Source organism: Oncorhynchus gorbuscha, linkage group LG14 (assembly GCF_021184085.1).
Source record: "Oncorhynchus gorbuscha isolate QuinsamMale2020 ecotype Even-year linkage group LG14, OgorEven_v1.0, whole genome shotgun sequence".
NCBI classification, from domain to species: Eukaryota; Metazoa; Chordata; class Actinopteri; order Salmoniformes; family Salmonidae; genus Oncorhynchus; species Oncorhynchus gorbuscha.
The window spans coordinates 33,961,401-33,972,832 of NC_060186.1; the positions used below are offsets into that span (position 1 = coordinate 33,961,401).

At 45.0% G+C, this 11,432-nt stretch overlaps 1 protein-coding gene across 1 annotated transcript in view; it reads left to right on the forward strand.

Moving 5' to 3' along the window:
- masp1 (MBL associated serine protease 1) overlaps positions 1-10,847 on the forward strand; it is a 93,891-nt gene extending 83,044 nt beyond the window's left edge. Inside the window, exons 9-11 of the mRNA XM_046297842.1 lie at positions 3,280-3,417; positions 8,574-8,648; positions 8,881-10,847. Coding sequence (XP_046153798.1) covers positions 3,280-3,417; positions 8,574-8,648; positions 8,881-9,764 — 1,097 coding nt within the window. The 3' untranslated portion in view covers positions 9,765-10,847. The remainder of the gene's footprint in view (positions 1-3,279; positions 3,418-8,573; positions 8,649-8,880) is intronic.
- Positions 10,848-11,432: the final 585 nt, after the last annotated feature.

An 11,432-nucleotide genomic window follows, 5' to 3' on the forward strand; every position in this document is an offset into this window, starting at 1 on the left:
CGCTTTGTATTTTGTGGGTGATTGTTCCTGTCTCTGTGTAGTTTCACCAGATAGGCTGTAATTAGGTTTCACGTTCCGTTTGTTGTTTTGTATTTTGTATAGTATTTTCATGTGTCACTTTTTCTATTAAAGTCATGAGTAACCACTACGCTGCATTTCGGTCCAACTCTCATTCTACAAACGAAGAACGCCATTACAGAATCACCCACCACACTCGGACCGAGCAGCGTGTTAACAGGCAGCAGCGAAAGGAGGACATTATGGACAGCAGAGGCATGGAGTATACGACGTGGGAAGTAATCGACAGGTGGGCGGCCGACCCAAAGAGAGTGCAGGTGCCCGCCTGGGATTCGCTGGAGCAATGTGAAGAGGGCTATAGGCGAATGGAATCGAAAAGAAAGACGGCGGTGCAGAGCGAAACCCGAAAGTCACCCCCAAATATTTATTGGGGGGGGGCCTATAGGGGGAGAGTAGTAGAGTCAGGAGTCAGACCTGAGCCTACTCTCCCTGTTAATCGTGAAGAGCAGCTGCAGTGGGAGAGGCTGCACCACCTGGAGAAATGGACATGGGAGGAAGAACTGGACGGTAAAGGACCCTGGGCTCAGCCTGGAGAATATCGCCGCCCCAATGAAGAACTGGAGGCGGGAAAAGCTGAGAGGCGCAGATATGAGGAGGCAGCATGGCGTAGCGGATGGAAGCCTGAGAACCAGCACCCAAAATTTCTTGGGGTGGGGCTCAGGGAGAGTATGTCTGAGTCAGGAGATAGACCTGAGCCAACTCTCCTTGTTTATCGTGAGGAGCCAAGGAGGAGACCAGAACCAGAGCCGGTGTTAGAGGTGAGCGAAGCAGAGACTGTGAAGGAGTTAATGGGGAAAGTGGAGGAGAGAGTAATGAGGGAGTTGCTAGCTTGGTGCTTTAGGTACAAGATTCGTCCGACGGAGCGTGTCGGGGATTTGATGGCACCTGGGTCAGCGCTCCATACTCGTCCTGAGGTGCGTGTTAGTCGGCTGGTGAAAAATGTGCCAGCCTCACGCACTAAGCCTCCTGTGCACATCCCTAGCCTTGCACGTCCTGTGCCAACACTGCTCTCAATATCTCCAGTACGCCTTCACGGTCTAGCCCATCCTGTGCCACCTCCACACTCCAGTCCTCCGGTATAGCAGCTCCACGCACCAGGCTGCCTGTGCGTGTCCTCGATCCAGTACCACCAGTTCCAGCACCACGCACCAGGCTTTCAGTGCGCCTCGCCTGTTCAGCGCAGCCAGCGCCTTTCTCCTCTACTGCGCTGCCGGAGTCTCCCGCCTGCCCAGCACCGCCAGTGCCGCCAGTCTGCCCAGCACCGCCAGTGCTGCCAGTCTACCCAGCATCGCCAGTCTGCCCAGCGTCGCCAGTCTGCCCAGCGTCGCCAGTCTGCCCAGCGCCGCCAGTCTGCCCAGCGCCGCCAGTCTGCCCAGCGCCGTCAGTCTTCCCAGCGCCGCCAGTCTGCCCAGCGCCGCCTGTCTGCCCAGCGCCGCCAGTCTGTCAGGATCAGTTAGATCCACCAGTCAGCCTGGATCCACCAGTCTGCCAGGATCCGCCAGAAGTGCCAGTCAGCCAGGATCCGCCAGAAGTGCCAGTCAGCCAGGATCCGCCAGAAGTGCCAGTCAGCCAGGATCTGCCAGTCGGCCAGGATCTGTCAGTCTGCATGACGCAGCCAGAGCTGTCAGTCTGCAAGGAGCTGTCAGTCTGCATAGAGCAGCTAGATCCGCCAGTCAGCCATGATCTTCTAGATCTGCCAGTCAACCAGATTCTTCCAGATCTGCCAGTCAACCAGTCTCTTCCAGATCTGCCAGTCAACCAGTCTCTTCCAGATCTGCTAGTCAACCCGAATCTTCCAGATCCGCCAGCCAGCCAGGATCTACCGGAGCCTACTACCTGCCTGAGTTTCATCTCAGTACTGGGCTTTCTCTCAGTACTGGGCTTCCCCAGTCAGTGCCCCTCAGGGCTGCCCCTCAGCCCGAGTCTCGAGTCCCGAGCTGCCTCAGTCCCGAGCTGCCCCTCAGTCCCGAGCTGTCCCTCAGTCCCGAGATGCCCCTCAGTCACGAGCTGCTCCTCAGTACTGTGGGGTTCTGGGTGAGGACTATTAGGCCATGGTCAGCGGCGAGGGTGGATTATCCCAGGACGCGAAGGGGAGGAACTATGACTTTAATGGAGTGGGGTCCACGTCCCGAGCCGGAACCGCCACCATGGACAGACGCTCACCCAGACCCTCCCTATGGTTTTGAGGTGCGTCCGGGAGTCCGCACCTTAGGAGGGAGGTTCTGTCACGCCTTGGTCATAGTATTTTGTGTTTTCTTTATTATTTGATCAGGCCAGGGTGTGACATGGGTTTATGTTATATTGTATGTTCGTATTGGGGTTTGTAGTATGTGGGATCGCGGCTGATTAGGGGTGTTGTATAGGCTTGGCTGCCTGAGGCGGTTCTCAATCAGAGTCAGGTGATTCTCGTTGTCTCTGATTGGGATCCGTATATAGGTAGCCTGGTTTCGCTTTGTATTTTGTGGGTGATTGTTCCTGTCTCTGTGTAGTTTCACCAGATAGGCTGTAATTAGGTTTCACGTTCCGTTTGTTGTTTTGTATTTTGTATAGTATTTTCATGTGTCACTTTTTCTATTAAAGTCATGAGTAACCACTACGCTGCATTTCGGTCCGACTCTCTTTTAACAAATGAAGAACGCCGTTACAATGATGGTACAAAAAAAGAACAAATTCTCCTACATTAATTTCACATTTCCACAAACTTCAAAGTGTTTCAATCAAATGGTTTCAGGAATATGCATATCCTTGCTTCAGGTCCTAAGCTACAGGCAGTTTGGGTATGTCATTTTCGGGATCCGTCATTTTCCTTGTCTCACAAACACCACTCTAGCTCAGCCCCCCTTAATCACACAGACTAATGGTTGGTACCAACGGATGCAGAAGAAAAGATCCAATGGTATAAACCAGAAGTCTTTAGCTTAAACACACAAGGGTTAGATTTGGGGTTAGAAGTCCAAATCGCGCCGTTGTCGCGGTGGGACTGATTGTGTTTTTAAAAATCCTGTGGAGAACCCTGAAGTCATTAAAAAAATAATTAATATTATCAAGTACATGGAGAATAAATTATATCTGCTGACCTAATGACATGTTTGTGCTGCTCATGTCCCATGTTTCCTCTTTAACCCTTGTCCAGTTGTCGATCCATTTCTTCAAACCATACAGTATTTGCTAATACTCTTTTTCCTCTCCTTCCTCCCTCAGTGGTGGATTGTGGGACTCCTGGGGAGGTTGCCATGGGTGACGTCATCTTCGAGAGCTCTAGCAACAGCACCCTGTTCGGTTCTATAATCCAGTACATCTGCAGGGAATCCATGTACCAGATTCACCCCAATATCAACAGTATGTTCCCGTCTTAGGGCCCAAAGTGTTCTTGACCATGCAACCTGACCAGGAAAAACTCTGGTTCCTATAAGAGCCAGGGCCCGGTTTCCAAAAAGCATCTTAAGGCTAAATTCATCGATATAACCTTCATAAGGTAATCTTTCAATTTCCGAGCAGCTTCCCAAAATCGTCTTTATTAACGTTGCACTTGAAAACGCTCGTACTATAACGCCTGCCTCAGAGCACTCTTAGAACAGCAAAGTGCATCGTTAGATTTCCGCTAAACATAGAATGAAGATGTTTCTGTCTCTCTGTGAACGCTGAAAACGTAATTGTTAAATATAAATAGCCTAAAAAAGTTTGCAATGTTGTATACAAGGGAAGCAAGGATTCAATTTTATTTTTATGAAAACCGAGATGCACCAAATTGTCAAATGCACCAAATTATATGATAGCTAGATTGGGCTACATATTGACATTACTTTCATATGTATGTACAATCAATAAACCTACCGAGTATTAAACCATTGGATTAGGCTACACCTGAGCCGCTTCAATATTCGTATATTAGGCCTATAGGCCTGAAAGCTCATGCATTTCCCTGTAGCCTAACCAATAATCTAAAGGTCAACATAGAGGGTTGCCAGTTGATGTATGACACATCCTGATGGCCATGTTGGAAGCCCACCACATCAATTATATGGACAACTACAGCCAAGTGACTACCCCATGCTGCATGTTAACAGTGCCTAAAATAAGTTGATTCATTATCACGGTCAATTTCTGTGCAGTATTTAGCTGGTCTAACAAAGCAGGAAAGACAACAGGATTTTTTTTTTACAGATGACCTGCAATCATGAAACACCAACGAGACAAGACTCAAGAACTGTCAGAAAAGCAAAGAAACCTTTTTGCTCGTGAAGACCTGAACCCACTGGTAAGTCTGATAGTTTTTTTTAGTTTGGCTGTTATGCTAAACAGGCGTTAAGAACAAGACTAAGTTAGCCAACATTAGCTAGCTATATAGCTTTTAGCCTAGCTATTACCATGTCTCTTACATAGAGAGTGAGTTTCAAGTACTTCAGGACGCAATTTTTTTACCATAAAAATGCAGTATTATAACGAAGGATTGTAATGCATCTATCAAAGGCATTTGCAGACTAATGTAAACCTACTATTCCTAATGTGATGAGTAGATTGGATAGTCATAATTTAGGCTATTAATGAGTGTGTAGTGGAATAGGCCTACAGGTTTATTTCCTTTGCACAGGAAAAATGTGGCCTTTGATAAACATTTAATGAAATTCTACTACACTTTATATGACTGGAGATATTAGCAGAATCTTTTCTAAGATGACGGTAGCCTAAGCCTACTCTGATGACAGAACAATAAAACAACCTTTTCTTAGATGCAACCATGCAATCTAGACTTATGAGAAGGGGTAATGGCTAGAAGGGATCCAGCTTTTGTCAAATTAATGTTATAAGTATATATTTTTTTGCATTTTAGCTGAACCTTTTCCTAACCTTAACCTAATTATCTTAACCTGCTGTGTAATTACTACTAACCTGCTAAAAAAGTCAAATTTGATGTTAATTTGACAAAAGCTGGATCCTTCTAGCCATGACCATGAAAAGGGGATAAACAAATTCTACAATATGACATCCAAATAGCCTAGAAGAGGATATTATTGTCTAGAAAGACTCCAGTGGTACTGACCCAATGATAATTTGTTGAGCACTTTATTCATAAGAGGGGAAATGTATGGACATTACAGTCATAGGAAAAAGGCCTCAATGGGGTAGGACAACCTGCTGTGTTGACTATTGGTTGTTCCAACAATAGATTGAATCTTTATATAATACTAAAACACCTGAATGATTTAAAACCAACCAAACAATCAAGAGCCCTGATCATATAGATTACCTAATGAATTTACAGGATATTCTAACATCAGGTGTCCTTTTCATTTGTTTATGTACTGTAGGTTCACCAGCTGACCTCTATCAAGAAACCCATGGACTTGATTCCCACTGTGAAGCTGAGCAATGCTGCAGCAGTTTACTACTTTGTCCTTTTCCAGATATGAAAGGAGACATCCCTCAAAACAATACAAGATGGTACAAGATGGTTGTATTATGCTGTGCTTTGGTCAATCTAAATGATTCTGTTGTGCCATTTGAGTACAAAGTACCTTCACCTTGTCCTCATGCCCCTTATACTGTATGACTATATAACATGTAATTTGGATATATGTATGTAAAATAATATTGTTTATGAGTTTGTGAACATACATTATTTCAATAATAGGCTATTAAGTAAAGGAGTATTCCACCAACTCCATGGGCCTTTTCTACAATTGTTGTATGGGTGAAATGAAAAGTATTTTGTGTGTCATCTCTGCTTTTTCTTGCCCCATTGAATAAAATATATTTCTTATAGCCCAACTATTCTTTCTTTACCGTTTAAACACATTAGGCAAACCATATTCATTATCATAGTGGCAACTCCAAGTGCCACTGAGACCTGGGAGAAAAGTATCTGTCATTGAACTTGGTGGTAGTAGTAGTTGTGTGTATGTTTTAAACTAAACAGCCTATCATCTGATTCCAGACATTTCACTACCTAGATTACAAGGGGTTGGATTTGCACTAAACAATTTCATGTCAGCACAATGCATATACAAAAACGAGTATAGTGATTAGCCTCATATGCATTGTTTACTGGTATCATTTTAAAATTGAGAACATATAGCTCAACACTATGTAAACAATGTGTGAGTTAAGCTATTCTTTGTTTCAGCACACATTAGCTGCTGCCTCGGTAGCAGATGCTATTTTTAGGTCACGTTGATATTTTCTAAATGGCAATTGAGGGAACGAGCAATAAAATAAAATAACAACTCAATGTTTATATCTCAGGACAAATTAGCTAGCAACAGCAAGCTAGCTAAATAGGACAAATTAGCTAGCAAGTGCAAGCTAATTAATTAAATTGCCATGAATGTTGAATGCTTTTCGACCTGTCCCCAAATTAATATACTTAGTTCAGAGTTTGTTTTGATATTTTAACCTGCGTGTCGTGATCGTGTTTGGTGTGGGGGGACAAAATACATTTATGTAGGATGGAGCATGTACGCAGCAGGTTTGGGTACCGTGTTAGAATGCATAACACATGGCAAACATATAATACAAAAACTTAAATAAATAGCTGGTGCCGAAGAAAATGGCTGATGTTTTACATTCTTCCAACCAATTGTGCAATTTTGTATTGTTTTTTGCGTTTTGTGTAACTTATTTTTTAAAACTTATTGTGTACATAATGTTGCTACTACCGTGTCTTATGACCGAAAATAACTTCTGGACATCAGAAAAGCGATTACTCACCACGGACTGGAAGAAACTTTTTCCTTCAACGAGTCCGACAAGAAGGATATCCTGCTTTCACTGGAACAGGCCCAGATCCACGCCTTTTGCGTGAAGAAAATACGCTGGGAAAATGGGACAGATCGGGGATCCTTCTGAGAAGCCGGAGGCGAGCGAGTAAACTCCCAATTCCTTTCATTCTCCTTGCTAACGTGCAATCGCGAGAAATCAAAATTGATGACCTATTATTAAGATTATCCTACAAAAGGGACATTAAAAACTGTAGTATCTCATGTTTCACTGAGAAGTGGCTGAACGAATAAACAGACAATATAGAGCTGGAGGGATTTTCCATGCACCCGCAGAACAGGGACGCTTCCTCTGGTAAGACGAGGGGAGGGGTGTGTGGTTTTTTGTCAATAACAGCTGGTGTGCGATGTCTAATATTAAAGAAGTGTCGAGGTATTTCTCGCCTGAGGTAGAGTACCTTATGATAAGTTGTCGTCCACACTATCAACCAAGAGTTCTCATCTGTATTACTCGTTGCAATCTATTTACCACCACAAAGCGAAGCTGGCGCTAAGACCGCTCTCAACCAACTCTATAAGGCCATTAGCAAAGAAGAAAAGGTTCACCCAGAAGCGGAGCTCCTAGTGGCCGGGGACTTTAATGCAGGCAAACTTAAATCAGTTTTACCAAATTTTTACCAGCATGTCACATATGCAACTAGCGGGAAAAAAATCATAGACCACCTTTACTCCACACACAGAGATGCATACAAAACTCTCCCCCACCCTCCATTTGGCAAATCTGATCACAATTCTATCCTCCTAATTCTACAAGCTAAACTAAAGCAGGAAGTACCGGTACTCAATACGGAAGTGGTCAGATGACACGGATGCTACACTACAGGACTGTTTTGCTATCACAGACTGGAATATGTTCCGGGATTAATCCAATGGCATTCAGGAATACACCAACTCAGTCATTGGCTTCATCAATAAGTGCATGGATGACATCATCCCCACCGTGACTGTACGTACAACGTACATATCCCAACCAGAATCCATGGATTACAGGCAACATCCGCATCAAGCTAAAGGCTAGAGCTGCCGCTTTCAAGGAGCGGGAGACTAATCCGGGTGCTTATAGGAAATCCCTCTGTCCTCAGACGAACCATCAAACAAGCAAAACGTCCATACAGATTAAGATTAAATCGAAGCAACATTTCAAGACATCAGTCCGGAAGTTAAAGCTTGGTCGCAAGTGGGTCTTCCAAATGGACAATGACCCCAAGAATACTTCCAATGTTGTGGCAAAATTACTTAAGGACAACAAAGTCAAGGTATTGGAGTGGCCATCACAAAGCCCTGACCTCAATCCTTTAGAAAATGTGTGGTCAGAACTGAAAAAGCGTGTGCGAGCAAGGAAGCCTACAAACCTGACTCAGTTACACCAGCTCTTTCAGGAGGAATGGGCCAACATTCACCCAACTTATTGTGGGAAGCTTGTGTAAGTCTTCCCAAAACGTTTGACCCAAGATAAATAATTTAAATGCAATGCTACCAAATACTAATTGAGTGTGTGTAAACTTCTGACCCACTGGGAATGTGGGTCAGAAGAAATAAATGCTGTGAAATGTTATTCTGACATTTCACTTGTTAAAATAAAGTGGTGATCCTAACTGACCTAAAACAGGGAATGTTTACTAGGATTAAATTGTGAAAAACTGAGTTTAAATGTATTTGGCTAAGGTGTATGTAAACCTCCGACTTCAACTGTATATAATTTATTGACTGTCTGTGCAGGTTTGTACACCTGTGGAGAGAAGGGAGAGTGGACCAACTCAGAACATGGGACTAAAACTCCTACCTGTTTGCCAGGTAAGCTTCACAACTGCAGGCCTAACTGTTGAATTTGTACAGTAAGCGTGTATGGATCCGATCTGTAGGGATCCGAGTTCCGGTCTCCTGTTCAGGAAACCATCGTCTAAACTATTTCAAAATTATTTATTGGACCGAGCGTGCCACTGATTTTAAGTTGCAAACAGGGCTACCTCATCACGAGAGCATGAGTCCAACTCACACACTGTGTGTCTATGTCTGTGTGTTTCAGCATGTGGGGAGCCGTCCCAGCCCTTCCCAGCACAGATTAAGCGTATCGTTGGGGGGCGTAGCACTGTGCCAGGTCTCTTCCCCTGGCAGGTCCTCCTCACCGTGGAAGACATGTCCCGTGTCCCGGAGGACCGCTGGTTCGGGAGCGGTGCCCTGCTCTCTGAGTCTTGGGTCCTCACCGCCGCTCATGTCCTGCGCTCCCAACGCCGCGGCTCCACCGTAGTGCCTGTGGCGCCCGAACACGTCCGAGTCTACCTAGGCCTGCACGACGTCCGTACCAAGCAAAACGCCACCAACCGCTCTGTGGAACAAGTCATCCTCCACCCTCACTTCGACCCTCGCAACTACAACAACGACATCGCCTTGGTCAAGCTGAGTCAGGCAGTGCCAGTGGGGGAGCTGGTGCGGCCCGTCTGCCTGCCCCCTCCCCAGGGAAAAGACAGGCCCCAGAACCCCCAGCTCAACACCCTGGGCCTGGTGGCCGGCTGGGGCATCTCCAACCCCAATGCCTCTGTGGCCGCTGACATCACCGCGCTCTCCTCTGACCTGGGCATGGTGTCGGACGTGCTGCAGTATGTCAAGCTGCCTGTGGTGGCACAGGAGGAGTGTAAGGCCAGCTATGCATCACGCTCCATCAACTACAACATCACTGACAACATGTTCTGTGCCGGCTTCTATGAGGGTGGGCGTGACACGTGCCTGGGGGACAGCGGGGGGGCATTCGTGATGGAGGAGCCTGGAAGCGGGCGCTGGGTGGCCCAAGGCCTGGTGTCATGGGGGGGCCCGGAGGAGTGTGGGAGCCAGAGGGTTTATGGAGTTTACACCCGGGTGGCCAACTACGCCGATTGGTTGCAGAGCCAACTGGGGACGGGGCCGTGGTGGTGAGAGGGAATAAGGGGGCTCAGTTACATCCCGATGACAAGCAATTTCCATGTCAAACTCGACTTGAAATCCTTGTGCATTCTTATATGATGAACTCCAATGTATCATTCCCCTCTGTTCAACCTGTCCCCTATCCACGTCTCATGTCCTCGGTCTCCTGTGCACCCTCGTCCCCTTTCCCCTTCATAACTCCTCTCTTCAGGGTTGGGGATCAAGTCCATTTAAATTCAGCTTTATTTAGGAGATGAGTTGGATGATTAAATAATACAATTCTTTAAAACCTTTTAATTGACACCACCCAACGTTACATTTTTATTTTCTATTATGAATTCAAAAGATTATCTCCAACTCACATGATACCTGAAAAGCTGATCATGAATTATTGTACTCCAACAATACACTCCAACCTCATCTTATCACACTCATAAGCCCTTATATTTTACATGATCGTGTCAATTACATCCTGATGACAAGCAATTCCATGTCAAACTCGACTTGAAATCCTTGTACATTCTTATATGATAAACTCCAATGTATGATTCATGTGCTCTCAGATACAAACTGTACTCCTAAACCCATATAATTCTGTAGCCATTTATATCTGACAAGTTACCCCTAACATATAAGAGTAGGGACATACTGCACATGTCATCTAATGATGTTTTATAATTTGCACATGGCATTGACCAGTATTATTTTGTATTTCCTTGACATTATCATGGATGGTAAAATTGATAATGAAATAACCACATTTTTTGAGAAGGCATTGAAATGCTGTTGTGTTAGTGAGGTTCTGTTAGTCTTGATCCCTCTCAGACCATAGCTACAAGCATTGGTGTCAGATTAAATGTTTCTGCAGTGGAATTGACCATTTAACCATGTCCATGTGCTTTCGACATTGTGGATTCAAATCTAGTCAATTGTGAATTAAAATATAATCAATTCAACTTTACTCTTACTCTTGTAAGTATGTGTGTAAACTGTACTGTCAGCAGTTAGCAATCACAACACCAATGCAGACCTATACCATGAGAGTAAAACATTTAAGTCAGTTGTTGTCTTATCAGTTTTTAATATCAAGGCCATTACCAGTGGGGAGGAAGGGGGGGTAGCTTACATCAGAACTGTACATTACATCAGAACTATAATGAGGAAGTGATTTGTGCCATAGTGTATGTATGGGGGTGTTGATGTGCTTGCCATGCATCTTCTACCTGTGGTGGGATCCCCTGCGGATTTAGAAAAACAAATAGACATAGATTACATTAATTGGTATTCAATTTCATGTCTTCTAAACATTGTTGTGGGAATAAGTTATTTCTGGCCTGATCCACTGTGGAGTTATTTGTAGCTACACTATTTATAAGAATTAACATGTTTTTCCTGACCTTGTGACCTGCTCCTCCTTATAGCCCATCATTAGGGCCCAGAGTTCTTCCTGGTCAGGTCACATGGCCCAATGTTATAAGTTAACAGCTGCTAGGTAGACGGCCCACTCCGAGCCAGTCGATAGGAACACTCACTCGCCTACATGGCAGTTCAACAACTTTCCTGAACTTTCCTGTTCGAGGTGATGGCGTGTGCGAGCAAGGAGGCCTACAAACCTGACTCAGTTACACCAGCTCTGTCAGGAGGAATGGGTCAAAATTCACCCAACGTATTGTGGGAACC